The sequence below is a fragment of the Quercus robur genome, chromosome 1 (assembly GCF_932294415.1).
Source record: "Quercus robur chromosome 1, dhQueRobu3.1, whole genome shotgun sequence".
NCBI classification, from domain to species: Eukaryota; Viridiplantae; Streptophyta; class Magnoliopsida; order Fagales; family Fagaceae; genus Quercus; species Quercus robur.
The window spans coordinates 5,100,704-5,120,104 of NC_065534.1; the positions used below are offsets into that span (position 1 = coordinate 5,100,704).

Here is a 19,401-nt window from a genome sequence, read left to right on the forward strand (position 1 = left end):
AACACAACAGTGGCCAAACTCAGCCTACTACTACTACTGCTGCAACTTGTACTTCTCACCTTTGTCACCACTTCTCTCTCTTGTCCTAAACATCAAAAACAAGCCCTTCTCCACTTTAAAGCCTCCATCATCAATGCTACTTCTTTAACAAAAGGTACACTGTATCGGTTAGATTCATGGAATTCCAGCTCAGATTGTTGCCACTGGGATGGGGTCATTTGTAGTTCCCGCTTTGGTTCCATGACTGTGCTAGCTCTATATTTGGACGATATCATCACGTCGAATTCACAGGAGCCAGTGTTGCCTTCCACCATCTTGACACCGCTCTTTCACATTAGAAGCTTGATGCACCTTGACTTGTCCAACAATTCAATACAAGGAGAATTGCCACGTGATGGCTTTGGCATCTTGATTTGGGTCTTAATCTCTTCAATGGCTCCATTCCCTCTCAACTTTTTCACTTGAGGTATCTTCAATATCTTGATTTGAGTTCCAATTCATTCCATGATACTCTAAGTGGAGAAGTAGCATCTCTTCAAAATTTGAGGGTATTAAACCTGAATTGTAGTTTTTATTGGGAAAATAACCCTAGCGAGATTCCGAAGGAGATATGGAATATGACAAAGTTACATCAATTGTCCCTTGCTGGAAACAATTTCTTTGGTAAAATTCCATCTTCAATTCTAAATTTGGAGGAATTGAAAATATTGGACTTGCGCTACAATTCATTGTCAATGGAAATTCCTATTGATTTTGGCAATCTATCTAACATAACCAGTTTGGTCTTGAGCAACAACAAGTTGACAGGTAGAATTCCATCTTCCATACTGAAATTAACAAAGTTGGAAACACTTCAATTGGACAATAACATGCTTGTTGGAGAAATTCCATCCGGGTTGTCCAATATCAAGGGCTTGAAGATTCTTGTGCTTGGAGGCAATCATCTCACTTGGAATAACAATGCAAAGGTAGTGCCAAGGTTTATGCTATCTGAGTTGTCTATGATGTCTTGTGGTCTCATAGGAGAAATTCCAAACTGGATTTCTACACAGAAGACTCTCAAAACTTTGGACTTGTGTGAGAACCAACTAGAAGGAACGTTCCCACAATGGCTTGCTAAAATGGAAGTAGAATATATACTTTTGACAGGTAACAATCTCACAAGTTCTCTCCCACCTTTTCTCTTCAACTCTCACAATTTAGTTGTTCTTGCCTTATCTCAGAACAACTTCCATGGAGAACTACCAAGCAACATTGGTAATGCCACTGCACTTACAGTTCTTGGGTTGGATAACAACAATTTTTCGAGGAAGCTTCCGGCATCCATCGTCAATATTTATGCACTCACATTATTATGTTTGTCGAACAACAAATTTTCTGGCAACACTCGTCAATATTTATGCACTCACATTATTATGTTTGTCGAACAACAAATTTTCTAGCAACACTTTGCCAGATTTCAGGTCTAATGAGCACCTCCAACTCATTGATTTATCTTCAAATGAATTCTCAGGTGAGATTCCAACAAACTTTTCCCATAATACTAGAATTCTTGCATTGGGCAAAAATAATTTTTCTGACAATCTGTCCAGAAACCTTATTCATCTAAGCAAGCTTGAATACCTAGACATACATGACAACAAAATTATAGGTGAATTGCCAAACTTTATCTGCCAAATCTCCACCCTTCATACCCTAAATTTACGAAACAACACTCTCCATGGTTCAATCCCTAATTGTATTTCCAATCTTACTAATATCCAAATTCTTGATCTTTCAAACAATTACCTTGTTGGAGAAATCCCTGCGAAGTTTGGAAATCTTGTTGGTATGGAAACAACCAACAATTTTTCATATCTCAATTTTTCATATTTCGTTGATTCTAAACATTTAAATGCTGATCTCATCACCAATAAAAACAACATTGATGATGTGACTATCATTTGGAAGAAGTCAAAACAATATCTATCACTGGAGAGACTCAAGATCTACTATTTGTTAGACCTGTCAATGAACCAACTTTCTGGTGAAATTCCAGCTTCCTTAGGCAATTTGAAAGCTCTAAAGCATCTCAACATCTCACACAACAACCTTTATGGGAGGTTACCAACAAGTCTTGGTTGTTTAGAGAACCTAGAGAGTTTGGACTTATCACACAATAATTTATCAGGCTCAATTCCGCAATCACTAGCAAAATTGCAACAACTGACAATTCTGGATGTCAGTAACAACCAGCTTACAGGAAAGATTCCAGTTGATAGCCAAATGGATACAATGGATAATCCAAGTTTTTACGCCAACAACAGTGGTTTGTGCGGAATGCAAATGCAAGTGCCATGTCTAGAAGATTTGACACCAACTAAACCACCAAGGGTTGAAAATAAGGAAACATGGTTCTCATGGGAAGGAGTGAGAATTGGATACGCAATTGGCTTCTTTGTAACAGTGGGAATTCTATATCTTACTCATAGTTTTGTCCCTACAAAACCTCCAAATTACCGCCGTCAACAAAGAAGGCAAAAAGTATAAATGTCAAGTCTCTTACAAGTTATGCATGCAGTGGTCAAAGATCTAAATCCCAGCATTGTAAAGGCTTTCAATCAAGCAAATAGTGACAAGTAGTTATTCATAAGTATTAGCAAGTAAGTTGGCTTGTAAGGCTACAATTTATCATATATGTCGGGATAAAAAAATAAAAGCATTCTCAATGCTGAAAAGAGAGGTGAAGTGGAGTTTATGAAAGCTATTACTTTTGTAAGAGGTAGATTAGCAGCTAAAACTAAGGTTAAGAACACTGTTCAGTGAAGGATGTTATGCTGTTAGTATCCCTTCTATGTTTTTTATTGTTAAATTGTTGTTTTATGTTGTAGTTTAGTAGCCAGTGAGGCTTATTCCTCTTTATATTGGTGCTGCTGCTTTCTAGTTAATTTAATTTCTTTTTTGGGAAAAGTTAACGAATGTCTAAAGATATTAGTTTAGGAACTAGTTTTTTAAAAAAAGAAAAAAAAATGTAACTAACTTTTTTAACCGTTTTTTTTTTTTTAAATATTTTCTTATGAAAGAGGTATTAATTTTTTTTAAAAATAGTCTATTAACAAATACTCTAAGGACACTCATAATAAAATCCTTCTTTTTTGGACAACCTTGCTGCTAGTTGCTATAGTTTCTATGCGTTCAGCATTCATTAATGTCGTTTCTTCTTCACCATAGCTACAATAGGCTCTCCTTCACAATCTCGTACAATAACATTTTTTTTTAATGCACAGTTACACAATTCCTATTATTTTGTATGTTCCAAGCTATAAAAAATAAAAAATTTTAAATGAAGCCAAGTATTTGAATTGTTTGGTATTTAAAAAAAAAAAAAAAAAAAACTATTTGACTTGTTTGCAACACTGATTACTGGAGTTTTGATTGCTGTGTTTGTGTTTCCAAGTTAATTTTAGCGGAGCAAGAATTATTGATCACATTAGTATCTTACATCCATTGCACTAATCTTCAGATATTGCCCTTTCTTCTTTGCTAATTTGCTAATATATTGGTATAATGTATTCTTAAGTTTTGGTATAATGATTTCATTTTGTAAATAGGGCCCTGATTTGATTTGATATTTTTTTTTTTGGTGGCGTGTAAACATTTTGAAAATGCAGTGAGATCCCTAATATTTGCCATTAATTCTTTTTTCTTTTTCTTTTTTCGATGCCACTAATTCAAGCAAATGAAAGTACATATAAAACCAATTTGTTCAACCAAAAGGTTTTCAGTAAGATAGAAAGAACACGTGGCCAAAACCCATTTGTCCAAACATCTCTTAGGATAAGGAAATGGATATGAACTATGAAGGCCTTTTAAACATGCGATCACCATATGCTATTTGCACTTTTATCTAGCAAATAATATTCCTACACTACTCCATATGTAAGATTACTTTGACAACAACAAAGAGAGTACTTTGATTAGAGTATCAGACTGCAAAGATGGCTTCCATGACCATGACTGCCTCATTCCTAGCTGGTGCGACCTCAATCGTGACCAAACAACACCCTTCTTCCTCAGCTTGCCGTGGCCTAGTTGTGGCCAAGGCCTCAGTGATGAAAGATTTAGTAACAGAGAACTAAGCTTTTGTAAAGATCACAGAGAGAACAAGTGTATACAAACAATCACAGGAAAAGAAAGTCTCAGAAAATGAGAGAAAGTGCAAGAAAGTTAAGGAGAGAGAGAGAGAGGAAAGAATGAAAGAAACTTCATTCTTTCATTATGCTTACAGAGCTGTTTATATACAACAAGATTAAGCTAATCACTTAACTTAACTGATAATTGAAACAGAGTGATGCGCACCATTTCATTAAAGTACCTGAGAGAGTCAACCCATAAGTAAAAACAGTGCGTTTGATTGCCAAACACTATTTAATTTTAAATGAAACAGTGCGTTTTAATCCTCTTCACAAATAGCCTTCTTCTTCTTCACAGGTCTAGAATTGGAACTGTGTTCAACATCCCCCCTCAAACTGATGGGGGAAGAATCAACCAGCAGTTTGGCGCAATGAAAATGAAACAGAGGAACAGGAAGAGGTTTAGTAAAAATATCCACAAAATTATCTCGGCCATAAACAAAACCAATTTGCAATTGCCTGTGAAGAACCTTCTTATGAGTGAAGTGATAATCAACCTCAAGGTGTTTGGTGTGAGAATGGAAGACAGGATTAGCAAATAGGGCAATGGCTGACACATTGTCACACCAAATCACTGGAATATGATGAAGAAAAATACGAAGTTCTTTGAATAAGGTACGAAGCCAAGACAATTCAGCAGCTATGGTAGCTAATGCATGATACTCAACCTCTGTGGAAGAACGAGACACAGTGCTCTACCTCTTAGCAGACCAAGAAATGGGATTGGGGCCAAGAAATACAAGTAATCCAGTTGTGGAGCGACGATCTGTAGGATCACCAGCCCAATCCGCGTCTGAGAATGCAGCAAGAGTCAAAGGTTCAAGAGTAAAAGATATCCCAAAGTGCAATGTACCCCTTATATAAGGAAGAAACCTCAATTTTTTTTACTGAATAAAGATGCCTTCGGTGTGGATTCATTGACCCCACACCATGTGATGGTAATAAATAATATTATGTATACCACCAAAGTTTTAATGGTATTTTTGCTTGAACCACTCACTAAATGAAGCAATTCCTACTATCCAGCCATGCCTTGTGTGCGTGTGGTGGTGTCATAACTTAATGCTTGTTATAGGGTCTGTTTGGATATCGCTTATTATTGAAAATTGAAAATACTGTAGTAAACTAATTTTCAAATATGTGAATAGTGCCGTGAAATCCAGTTTTAAAGTTAAATTTGCATTTTTCCAAGTTGCGAGTCCCATGAATAGTGCCTATGGACCCACAGAAATGAAACGCAAACGCATTGGATAGCACAAAACACACTATCCAAACTCACACCTAGTGTATGTGACCACTCAAATATAAACAACTTTTTGATAATAGAAATGTTTACAACTACTCTAAGGGTATTGGTTTAAGAACTAATTTTAGAAACATATTATGGGAAAAAGATAAAGTAATTAACTTTTTTGACAACATTTTATATTGCTCACAAAATTGATGTCAAAACTTTTTTGCTTTTTTCATTTCCCATAAAATTAATGTCAAAATTTTCTTAAAATGGATTATTAATCAGTGCCCTTAAGGCACTCGTTAGCATTTTCTAACTTTTTTATTATGGTTTATTAACAATTACCCAAAACACAGCTATTAACTTTTAATAATTAGACATAATTATTAAAGCAACTTTTTTCTCTCCGAATGTCAGCGGATGTTTAAAGAGTCTCACACAAAACAAGGTATGTGAGTGTCGCTGTATAATTTTTACTTCACATTAATAAATGAAGTGGTCCGTGCCGTTGAAGATGTTGTGTCATGTGTTTGGTTCTTGATTGTTTAATAATGATGAATTGAATTGATTTGTTTTGTAATTTTCATTGCTGACAACCTATGCATTCCTGAGTCTTCTTCTTCTGCTCCCATATCTATCTTTTTTACTCTGCAAAAAATTTTAAAAAAAATGAGTATGATTCTTTGTCTCGGTCCTGAGTCAGTAGTCAGCGGTGCACAACTGAACCTCTATTTATATTTATATCAGTCAGTAGTCTCGGTCCTCCAAGGCTCCCACCCAACAAAGAAGTAAGAAACACAAAAATGGCCAAATTTAGCCTACTACTACTTCTACTTGTACTTCTCACATTTGTCACCACTTCTCTCTCTCTTGTCCTGAACATCAAAAACAAGCCCTTCTCCACTTTAAAGCCTCCATCATCAATGCTATTTCTTCAACAAAAAGCACATTGTATTGGTTAGATTCTTGGAATTCCAGCTTAGATTGTTGCCACTGGGATGGGGTCATTTGTAGTTCTCGCTTTGGTTCCAAGACTATCCTAGCTCTATATTTGGACGCAATCATGTTGAATTCACATGTACAGAAGCCAATGTTAATGTGGTTGCCTTCCAGCATCTTGTCGCCGCTCTTTTACATTAGAAGCTTGATGCACCTCGACTTGTCTAACAATCTAATACGAGGAGAATTGCCAGGTGACGGCTTTGGCAATTTGACCAAATTAGTTCATCTTGATTTGATGAATAATTACTTCAATGGCTCCATTCCCTCTCAACTTTTTCACTTGAGGTATCTTCAATATCTTGATTTGAGTTTCAATTATTTCCATGGTATACTAAGTGGAGAAGGGGCCTCTCTTCAAAATTTGAGGGTGTTGAAATTAGTTCTATTTTTCATTCAGAAAATATCCCTATGGAGATTCCTAAGGCGATATGGAATATGACAAAGTTGCAGCAATTGCCTCTTGACGGAAACAAATTCTTTGCTACAATTCCATCTTCAATTATGAATTTGAAGGGATTGAAGATATTGAATTGAATGATAATTCATTGTCAATGGAAATTCCTATTGATATTGGCTAAATTCAAATTCCCCTCCCGACTATCGACTTTTATTTTTTTAAGCATCATTGAAATATGATGGTATGATTGGTTATAGTTCAATTATTACTATAGTTTTTTTTTTTTTTTTTTTAATTGTTGTCCTTGCAATGTACAGAGAATACTATAGATACTAAAATATTTAATATTTGAGACTATATATATTATATGGAAGTGATAGGCTGATAGCCAACTCAAGTAATTTGAACCTAATTTGGCTATCATTATGATACAACCTGGCTTTCTTGTGAATTGGAAGTGGTCGAAACAAGGTCTCCCATGGTTAAACCTCAAATTCTACTCTTTGTTGGAGTTGTTAATGAACCAACTTTCTGGTGAAATTCTAGCTTCATTAGGTAGTCTGGAGGATGTAAAGATTCTCAATATCTCACATAACAACCTTTCTAGGAGGATACCAGTAAGTTTTGGTGATTTAAGGAGTCTAGAGAGTTTGGATGTATCACACAACAAGCTATAAGGATCAATTCCATAATCACTAGCAAACTTGCAACAATTAACTATTTTGGATGTGAGTAACAACAAACTCAAAGGTAAGATTCCAGTTGGTAGCCAAATGGATAATGGGTGATCCAGGTTTTTATGCCAACAACAGTGCATCGTGTGGAATGCAAATTCAAGTGCCATATCCTGAAGACTTATTACCAACAAAACCACCAGGGGTTGAAAATAAGGAAACATGGTTCTCATGGGAAGGAGTTTGAATTGGATACGCAATTGGTTTCTTTGTAACAGTGAGAATTATGTATCTTACTAATAGTTTTGTCCCTACAAAACCTCCAAATTGCCGCCCTCAACAAAGAAGGCAAAGAGTATAAATATCAAGTCTCTCACAAGTTATGCATGCAGTGATTAAAGATCTAAATTCCAGCATTGAAAAGACTTTCAATCAAGCAAATGGTGACAATTATTCATAAGTAACCACAAGTTGGCTTGTAAGGCTACAATTTATCATATCTAGAGGGATAAAAAAATAAAAGTGTTCTTAATGCTGAAATGAGAGGTGTAGTGGAGTTTTATGAAAGCTATTACTTTTGTAAGAGGTAGATTAGCAGCTAAAACTAAGATTAAGAACACTGCTTAGTGAAGGATATTATGTTGTTAGGATCCCTTCAATGTTTTTTATTGTTAAATTGTTGTTTTATGTTTTAGTTTAGTAGCCAGTGACTCAGTGAGGCTTATTTCTCTTTATATTGGTGTAGCTGCTTTTTGGTTAAGTTGATTTCTTTTCTTGGCAACCTTGCTGCTAGTTGCTATAGTTTTTATGCGTTCGGTATTCATTACTCCCGTTTCTTCTTCACCATAGCTACAATAGGCTCTCCTTCACAACCTCACATGATAACATCTTTTTACTTTTTTCTTTTTTAATGAAACGCACAGTAACACCTACTCCCATGTAAAGCTTGTCTTTGGAGATTGTCCTATGCTCATCAACGATTCAACATTCACTTTGCAAAAGCCATTAATTGGAGTTTTCAAAATTTTGTTCTTCTTTGGGCTTTGACCACCTCTTGGGTTCCCTTGTTTTTTTCTTTTTTTTTTTAGAGAGTTTCAACTTATAACATCCGCTCTTGATGATAGCTCTATCTCATCAAACTAAGACACCAATCAGTTTTTGGTATAGATAGGGATTGAACCACAGATCTCTTATTCAATCATAAGAAACTTTACCAGTTGAGACACCAATTGGTTTTAGGTTCCCTTGTTTTTTGTTTCATTTTTTCCCCAAAGCACAATTCCTATTATTTCGTATGTTCCAAGCTATAAAAAAAAAAAAAAAAAAATATATATATATATATATATATATATATATATATGAAGCCAAATATTGGTAAGGTTTTGTACCATCCAAACCACCCAGTCAAGAATGCCAATTATTTGACTTGTTTGCAATACTGATTACTGGAGTTTTGGTTGCTGTGTTTGTGTTTCCAAGTTAATTTTAGCAGAGCAGGAATTATTAATTCCATCAGTATCTTACATCCATTGCACTAATCTTCAGATATTGCCCTTTCTTCTTTGCTAATTTGCCAATATGTTGGTATAATGTACTCTTTAAGTTTTGGTATAATGATTTCATTTTGTAAATAGGGCCTTGATTTTTTTTTTTTTTTTTCAGAGGTTAAATCAACATTAGGGAATCACCTTCCAAAACAGCATCTGTAATTCCTAACTCAGCAGCAAACTCCAAAGCCCATGCAGCAGCTGAGACCTCAACCTCCAGGGGGGCAAAGGCTTGGTGAAATTTTTGGGAGAGAAAGGCAATAACAAAACCTTGATGGTTACGAATCACCGCTCCAGCACCGGAGCAATTGGAGCAATTGGAATCAGAAACTACCTAATTGCCAAAAAATATGTTTGGTCCTTAAAATTATCACATGTGATGTGTGCATTGTAAAAAAAAATTTGAAAATTTCAATATGGTTTTGCAAGATATCACTAGTCACTACAAAGAAACTACCTATTGCCTCACTTGTATGGACCATGTAGCCTAAGAACATGTGGGCTGGTATCAATTTTGACGATTTATATAGCAGTCACCTACTGATGTGCACTTGCTTTAGGTTGGCTCATGGTCAAAAGGCTACGCAAGTTTAGTTTTTAAACTTGGCCCGTGTCAAGCCCAAGTCCCATAAATTCTATTTCAAATTTCTTTGCTCCCTTCAAAGGGCATTTTGGGAGAAAAAAAAAAAACTTAGAGAGCGTTTAGTTCGACGTGATGTTACATTACACTGTAATATTACATTATTGTAATCTTACATTGTTGAAACATTTTAATATTAATTAATTAAAATGATTTTATATTACAACATAAATGTAAAGATGTGGGAGTTAATATAAAAGATAAGAAGTTAATAAAAATGTTTAATCTTACATTGAAAAAGAGAGAGACTATTTTATTCTTTTTAACTGTGGTGATTAATGAGCTAATATAAATTAATTTAGATATTAGGCTAGATACATGCGCAAGAGGAGGTGAAGGGAGGAGGTGTATATTTTCTTTCTCTTCAAATTAATAATATTCAAAAGTATTATTCAGTTTTTCTTTGTTTTATTTCCATTATTATTGTATTTTGCACCAACATACATTAATGTAATCTCAAAACAAAAATACAACATTACATTGTTTAGAAAGGTGATGTGATATATTTTGTAGTTTTAGATTATGGCAATGTTAGAGAAAAAATAAATAAAGTAGAAACTTTAATGTCATATCATCGTAATGTGCATCACATTAAAAGCACATTCTTAATAGTTGTATTTTTATTAACAAAGAAAAGGAAACATGAATGAAGATATTTTTTTTTGTTAAGAGTCTTATAATTCAACTAGTCGATACTTCTTAATGTTTCCAACCGAAACCATTTGAATTGGGGTGGTGGGGGAGGGAGGGGAAGTTTACTCCCCTCTATTCTCTCTTCCTCTCCCTTAATCAAAACGGACCATTTAAATCCCTCTTCCTTAATTATTGAATTACAAAAAAGTAGATTTTTTTTTTCAAAAAAAAAAAAAAAAGGAAAAAAATGAAGATATCAAACTTAATGGGCTTAAGGAGTGCGCCCAGGCCAGGCGGGAAGGAATGTGATTATGTGGTGATATATCAAACTACAATCCGTTCCCATTCGTGGAAGGATTTCGCTAAAACCTTTATTTACTATGGAGGTCACTGCATCAGCCTTTCACTGCAAGTCAAATCAAACACGCTTACGTGGGTTTCAACTATATCCGCTTACACAAAAAACCGTTTGGTGTCTAGGTCTAATAATAAAGAACTATCATTAGGAGCGGATGTCATAAATTGAAACTTTCTAAAAAAATCAATCAAGCTTCTCCTTATTTAATTTTTTTTTTTAAATTAAATTTTCTGAATCACATTTCTCTTTTTAAAAATAAAAGAAGTCGCCACCACTCACAACGTGAAATTGGACTAGACGTTCATCACCATGGTCAGTAATCAGCGTTGCACCCAGCAGCGCACTCCTCCCCCAACCCAGCCAATCCAATCCAAGCCCAACAAAGGACAAAGAAGCACAAGAATCACGAGTCGTAAAATTCAGCCTACTAGTACAACTCATGACTCATGAGGTCTGCGAATACGGTTTTAAATTTTTTTTTTTTTTTTTATTATTTTTTTTTAAAGTGCAGTAGTGGCTTTCTTGGTAGACGACATACTGTTCTTTTCAAACAAAGCAAACTCAGGGATTGGTGTAGTTTTTTGGTTTGTCAAACATGCTTCTCTCCGGAATTGGAAATAGATCACAAGCCAAACCATTGTGCCTTAACCGGTGACTTGACTTGACTTAGGCCACGATCACAACTATTTTTATCCTACGCCCACAGCTAAGCTAACTCCACTCCTCCCCCAACTGCTTTTTTATTTATTTTTTATTATAAGCATCCAATTCCTGATGTAAAATGGAAGAAGAAAGTGATAAACTAAAACAAAAGGAAACAGAGTTGGACTGAAACTCTACTGCTGCATTTGATAATGAAATGGCCATAATATAGGCTAAAAGCAAACGGTTACAAACACAAAAATAGGCGCCACTAACATCATGCTAAACAACTCCTACAAACTAGGAAACAAATAGAAACAAACTACTGAACTTCCTAAAGACTAGGACAACCCAAATCCATTCTAACATGTGCTGCACTACTTTATTCAACAATCCCTCGCTTAAACTAATGTTCCACACATAACATCAGTTTAATAAGACTCAAACTTTGAATCGCCATCCCTCAGATAAAGTCTTTTGAACTGCAAACACCAAGTAGCTCCCTGAGCTTCTGAAATGCTGGAAATTTGAAAGGCTTTGTTAGAATATCAGCAATCTGATCTTCACTTCTGCAGTAAACCAGATTAATAACTCCATCATTCATGAGATCCCTCAAGAAATGATACTTCACATCTATATGCTTGCTTCGACCATGTAGAACAGGATTCTTTGAGAGCTTTATTGCTGAACTATTGTCACAGTAAATAAGAGTAGGTCCATCTTCTTTGAACTGTAGCTCTTTAAGAATCTTCTTCAGTCAAATAACTTGACAAGCACAAGCTGTTGCTGCAACAAATTCAGCTTCAGTGGTTGACAATGTGATGATTGGCTACTTCTTTGATGACCATGAAACAGCTCCTGTTCCCAACATGAAAACATACCTAGATGTGCTTTTTTGATCATCAGAATCTCCTGCATAATCACTATCTGTAAAGCCAAACAAATCTGACTTTTCTCCCTTTTTGAAGAACAACCCAAACTCCTTAGTACCTTGCAAGTACCTAAGAATCCTTTTTGCAGCCAAAAGATGAATCTCTGTTGGACACTCCATGTATCTACTAATGACACTTACAGCATGCATTATATCAGGCCTTGTTGTAGTTAAATATATTAAGCTCCCCACAATCTACTTGTAAAGAGTACTGTTAACCTTCTTTCCTCCATCATCCTTGTTTAGCTTCAAACCAAAATCAGATGGTGTATTCACAGGATTACAATCCTTCATCTGAAACTTGTCCAAGATTTCTCCCACATACTTCTTTTGAGAAATAAGAATGCCAACAGAGGACTGCAACACTTCTATGCCAAGAAAGTAATGCATCATGCCAAGATCAGACATTTCAAATTCAGCCATCATGGATTTCTTAAAGCTTTCAAACATGGCTGTATTATTTCCAATATAGATTAGATCATCTACATATAAGCAAACAATGAGCATTTTCCCTCCATCATCAACTTTTATGAAAAGTGTATGTTCATAAGGACATTTTTGAAATCCTTCCTTCAAAAAATAAGTTTCTATACGATTATACCAAGCCTGTGGGGCTTGTTTTAATCCATATAGAGCTTTCTTTAACTTATACACTTTATGCTAATTGCCAAGTTTTACATAACTAGGAGGTTGATCGATAAATACCTCTTCTTTCAAATCTCCATGGAGGAATGCTAATTTCACGTCCAACTGGAAGATAGGCCATGAGTTTTGAGCTGCCATAGCAATCACCAAGATTGTATCATGCCTTGAAACTGGAGCGAAGACTTCTTTATAATCAACACCAAACTCCTGCTTGTAGCCCTTAGCTACCAAGCGTGCCTTGTGCTTGTCAACCTCACCATTCTCCTTCAGCTTTGTCTTGTAAACCCACTTTACACCAATTGTCTTCTACCCTTTTGGAAGATCACATAGCTCCCATGTATCATTTTTTTCAATGGTTGTAATTTTAGCATCCATAGTCTTTCTCCATTTTGGTTCTGTGACAACCACTTCAAAACTGGTAGGATCACAATCTGAAAACAGAGCAAAGTGAGTGAGTGGGTGTTCAGATTGATCAATTCCGGTTACCTCATAATCTGACATCCATGCTGGCCTCCTTCGAACACAATGAGAACGTGATTCAGCTGCTGCTTCTGGTGCTATTGGAGTGACTTCAGAGGCTACAGGAGTTTCATTTTAAGGATTCTCAAATGCATCAGTTGCTGGAGCAAGGTGTTGCTGCGACTGGTTTACTTCATCACTATCTTCTCCATCAAAATTGGTTGGAATTGGCTCTCCAACTACATTTTTGCTCCATTCCCAGATTTGATCTTCATCAAAAACAACGTCTCAACTGATAAGTATTTTCTTAGTGTTAGGATTGTAAAGCTTATAAGCTTTTGACTGATCACTAACACCAAGAAAAATACTTTTTTCTCCCTTGTCATCTAGCTTCTTCCTCTTCTGATCTGGAATATGGGCATATGCAACACACCCAAAAATTCTAAAGTGATCAACAACTGGTTTTCGTCCGCTCCATGCTTCCTCTGGTGTCATATTTTTAACAGCAAGTGTGGGACTTCTATTCAATATATGAATGTTCCAGTTAACTGCTTCAGGCCAAAAGCTCTTTGGAATACAGCTCCTTATTAAAAGACTTCGCACCATATTTAGAATAGTGCAATTCTTCCTTTCACAAATGCCATTCTGTTGGGGCGTATAAGTGTTGGAAAAATACATGTGCGCAGCAGAAAATTAACGGATCTACTTCATTCTCAATCTATAACATGCACTATGTAAATTTCAGAATTTGAGTATAAGAGAGCGTACCTTGAAGCGGTGAATTTCAAAACAAAGATCGAAGCACTTGGGAATACTTTTAATCTTCACTCCAATTCCACTAACGCCCAAGAAGTGTGGACTCTCAATTGGTTACAAAGGGAGAATTAGAGAGTGACTTACACTCACATACACCATTTTTCAATGAATATTTCTCTTACATACATTCTGTACGTTTTTCCCTTTGTATCTAACCAATTATCTAATTAGGCTGGCTTTTTGGGCCTTTCCAATTGGGCTTAAGTGTGTGGCTTGGAGTGGGACCAAAAGGGACCAATAAGACACTAGCTCCAATGGGTCTTGGGCTTTTCTGTCAACTCTTGACAAGTCCAAAGTTACCATTAACTATATTTAATACCACTATATAAATATAGTTGCACTCTAGGCCTTATCTATAAATTATATCCCAAGACTTTATTGTACATGCAACCCCTTCATAAAATATTCATAGTAATACAAAGTCATTAATATAGACTGCCACTTTGTAAAATACTACATCTTAATTTATTGAGTACCCGGTTTAATCCTTTTAAGTTATTCATCATATATTTATGAAATCTAATTTCATAAATATATACTTTAGTAATTTCTTACTAAAGTGGTTAGGCCTAACTCTCTGAATAACAAACCATTAAACTTATCTCAAGGGAAAATTTTATATCTCCGTTAAGAGACTATAAATTCCATCTTGAGAATATATGTTCCATCAACACTAAATATGGTTGCTCAACATACTGAGGTTTTGACCGTTACTTTAGATCTCACTCCTGATATATTAAAGCAACTTACACCTCATGATCAGGTCCATTATTCTCTCAAGATTAAGAGTTCATGCTAATATAAGTTGTGAGATTTATTATTCAATTGACAGTCGTTTGGAGAATAATAAATCTCACAGCGGTCCAGTTCAATATGTTTTAACTCTTAAAACATATCAACATATCAACTAGAAATCTCCACTTCCATGATCAAGACAAATCATCTTAGTTGATATGTTATAGTCTTCGCAGATGAAATGCCCAATTTCATCACTGACTACGAACTATAATTCTGAATTTACAAAGAACCTGTGATTTATATCTTCTGTGACTAAATTACATAAATCACATACTATGCATCTCATGAACTAAATGATAATGTCCTATATTCATGTTACCATTATTTTAGATAATAATAAAACAAATTTATTAATTACAATATTAAGTCATACATTATGTCTTACATAATGTCATACATAATATTACATATAGCATCAAACAACAGGATTTAAGGGCACTAATCCTAACAATCTCCCACTTGCCCTAAAGACTATTGTGCATTAATCTAACTCTCATTCCCTCCAAATGTGACTCGAAGGTCCTTTGAGACAAGGCTTTGGTAAAGGGATCTGCTAGATTATTTGCAGTTTCAATCTTTGCTACCACCACATCTCCACGAGCAATAATATCTCTAATGATGTGGTACTTCCTCTCAATGTGCTTTCCTTTCTTGGGATTCCTTGGATCTTTAGATTGTGCAACTGCTCCACTATTGTCACAAAACAATGTAATTGGAACCTTGCTACATTCTCATTACACCAAGGTCAGAAAGGAATTTCTTAAGCCAAACAGCTTCTTTTGCTGCTTCACAAGCAGCAACATATTTTGCCTCCATGGTGGAGTTTGCAATACAAGATTGCTTAATACTCCTCCAACTAATGGCTCCACCTCCCAAGGTGAAAACACATCCTGAAGTTGATTTTCTGAAATCTAGATCCGATTGAAAATCTGAATCTGTATAGCCAATGGGAATCAAATCCTCACAACGGTAAACAAGCATATAATCTCTCGTTCTCCAAAGATACTTGAGAATATGCTTTACAGCTTGCCAATGTTTTGGTCCTGGATTTGATTGATAACGGCTAACCATGCCAACTAAATAACAGATATCTGGTCTAGTACAAAGCATGGCATACATGAGACTTCCCACTGCAGAAGCATAAGGAACTTGTCTCATCATATCTACTTTCTCTTGAGTCTTAGGCCTTTGGTCATTAGACAGAGAAACTCCATGTCTGAAGGGAAGTAATCCTTTCTTGGAGTTTTGCATGCTAAACCGTTCTAGAACCTTATCTATATATCCAGCTTGTGATAAGCCTAACATCTTATTCTTGCGATCTCGCCAAAGCTTGATCCCTAGAATAAAGTTAGCCTCACCCAAGTCTTTCATGTCAAATTGGCTTGACAACCAAACCTTTACTGATGACATTACCCCTACATCATTTCCAATGAGTAGAATATCATCAACATAAAGCACTAGGAACATTATTACTTTATCTTGATGTCTTTTGTACACACATGGTTCATCAAGATTTTGTTCAAAACCAAATGATTTGATTGCTTGATCAAATCTGATGTTCCATGACCTAGATGCTTGCTTAAGTCTATAAATGGACCTTTTCAACTTGCATACCATATGCTCTTGGATCTTTGCTATGAAAGCTTCCGGTTGCAACATATAGATTTCCTCTTCAAGATTGCCATTAAGAAATGCAGTCTTGACATCCATTTGCCAAATCTCATAATCAAAATGAGCAGCAATGGATAAGAGAATTCTGATAGATTTAAGCATTGCTACTGGAGAAAAAGTTTTATCATAATCAATACCTTCTTTTTGTGTATACCCTTTCGCCACTAGCCTTGCTTTAAAGGTTTCAACCTTTCCATCTATCCCTCTCTTCCTCTTGTAAACCCATTTGCAACCAACAGGTTTAATGCCGTTAGGCGCCTTTACAAGATCCCAAACTTGATTGGAATTCATGGAATCTAATTCAGATTTCATAGCTTGGATCCAATGATGTGCATCTATATCAATCATTGCCTCTTCATAAGTGTATGGATCTGATTCAGCCTCTTCAGAGATAGCTTCATAAGTTTCTCCCAAACCTATGAATCTTATAGGAGGCCGAACAATTCTCTCACTACGACGAGGCACTTGTGTACTAGACATCTCATGAGTAGTATTTTGTGGTGTATCTAATACAGCCACATCATCCCTAGATTCATCCATTGGTTGTTCAACTACAGGTTCATCTATTTCAGCCAAAACAACTTTACTTCTAGGATTAAAATTATTCACATAATCATCTTCCAAAAATTTGGCATGGGTACTAACAAACACTTTGTTATCCTTATGACTATAGAATAAATAACCCTTTGTTTCTTTTGAATACCCTAAAAACATGCATACTTCTGTTTTAGCTTCCAACTTATCAGACCTCCCTTTCAACACATGTGATGGACATCCCCAAATGTGGAGATATTTCATACTAGGCTTGCGCCCACTCCACAATTCCTTAGGTGTGTTGGGAACAGATTTTGAAGGAACTAAATTTAAAATATGCATAGCTGTTTTTAGTGCATATCCCCAAAAAGAAACTGGTAAAGTTGAATAACTCATCATGGACCTAACCATTTCCAAAAGAGTCCTATTCCTTCTTTCTACTACACCATTTTGTTGGGGAGTTCCAGGTGCAGTCAATTGGGATACAATCCCATTTCGAATTAAGTAGTCCTTGAAATCCCCAAGAAGGAATTCGCCACCTCGATCAGATCGAATGGCCTTTATGTGTTTACCCAATTGATTCTCAAATTTAGCCCTAAACTCTTTGAACTTTTCAAAGGCTTTGGACTTCCGTCTCATTAGGTACACATAACCATGTCTTGAGTAATCATCGGTAAAAGTGATGAAGTACTCACGGATATCATAAACTGAAACTTTCTAAAAAAAAATCAATCAAGCTTCTCCTTTTTTTTTTTTTTTTTTTAATTAAATTTTCTGAATCACGTTTCTCTTTTTAAAATTAAAAGAAGACGCCACCACTCACAACGTGAAATTGGACTAGACGTTCATCACCATGGTCAGTAATCAGTGTTGCACCCATTAACTTCTTCGTGAACCTTCTTCCCATTAACTTTATTTGACTAGACGTTCATCACCATGGACAGTAATCAGTGTTACACCCAGCAGCTCACTCTTCCCCCAACCCAGCCAATCCAATCCAAGCCCAACAAAGGACAAAGAAACACAAGAATCACGAGTCATAAAATTCAGCCTACTAGCTAGTACAACTCATGACTCATGAGGTCTACGAATACGGTTTTAAATTTAATAAAAAAAAAAAGTGCAGTAGTGGCTTTCTTGGTAGACGACATACTGTTCTTTTCAAACAAAGCAAACTCAGGGATTGGTGTAGTTTTTTGGTTTGTCAAACACGCTTCTCTCTGGAATTGGAAATAGATCACAAGCCAAACCATCGTGCCTTAACCGGTGACTTGACTTTACTTAGGCCACGATCACAACTACTTTTATCCCACGCCCACGCCCACAGCTAAGCTAACTCCACTCCTCCCCCAAATTTTTTTTTTATTTTTTTATAAGCATCCAATTCCAAGTCCAACAAAGAAGAAGAAAAAAAAAAAACCCAACAATGGCCAAACTGAGCCTACTACTACTACTACTAATACTTGGACTGGTCATCTTCTTCACCCCTACTCTCTCTTGTCCTGAATATCAAAAAGAAGCCCTTCTCCACTTTAAAGCCTCCATCATCAATGCTACTTCTTCAACAAAAAGCACATTATTAAATCGGTTACAATCATGGAGTTCCAGCTTAGATTGTTGCAATTGGGACAGGGTCAGTTGTAGTTCTAGCTTTAGTTCTAGGACTGTGATTGCTCTATATTTGGAGGACCTCATCTTGCAGAAGGATCCCATGGCGTTGACATCCACCATCTTGACACCGCTCTTTCATATTAAAAGCTTGACGTACCTTGACTTGTACCACAATCGAATACAAGGAGAATTGCTAGGTGACGGCTTTGCCAACCTCACCAAATTAACTTATCTTGATTTGACTGGCAATGACTTCATCGGCTCCATTCCCTCTCAACTTTTTAACTTGAGGTATCTCCAATATCTTAATATGCGTTATAATTCATTCCATGGAAATATCCCTAAGGAGATAGGGAATTTGACAAAGTTCCAAGAATTGTGTCTTCAAGACAACAATTTCTTCGATGAAATTCCCTCTTCAATTCAGAATTTGAAGGAATTGAAAGTATTGGACTTGAGTCACAATTCATTATCCATGGAAATTCCTATTGATATTGGCAATCTATCTAACATAGTCAACTTGTGCTTGAAAGACAACAAGCTCACGGGTATAATCCCATCATCCATACAGAAATTGACAAACTTGGAAACACTTCAACTGGAAAACAACTTACTCATTGGAGAAATTCCATCCGAG

General features: G+C 35.8%; 1 protein-coding gene across 1 annotated transcript in view; it reads left to right on the top strand.

The window, feature by feature from the left end:
• The first annotated feature begins 42 nt into the window (after positions 1-42).
• LOC126717299 (receptor-like protein 46) overlaps positions 43-19,401 on the top strand; it is a 171,877-nt gene continuing 152,518 nt past the window's right edge. Inside the window, exon 1 of the mRNA XM_050418872.1 lies at positions 43-391. Coding sequence (XP_050274829.1) covers positions 241-391 — 151 coding nt within the window. The 5' untranslated portion in view covers positions 43-240. The remainder of the gene's footprint in view (positions 392-19,401) is intronic.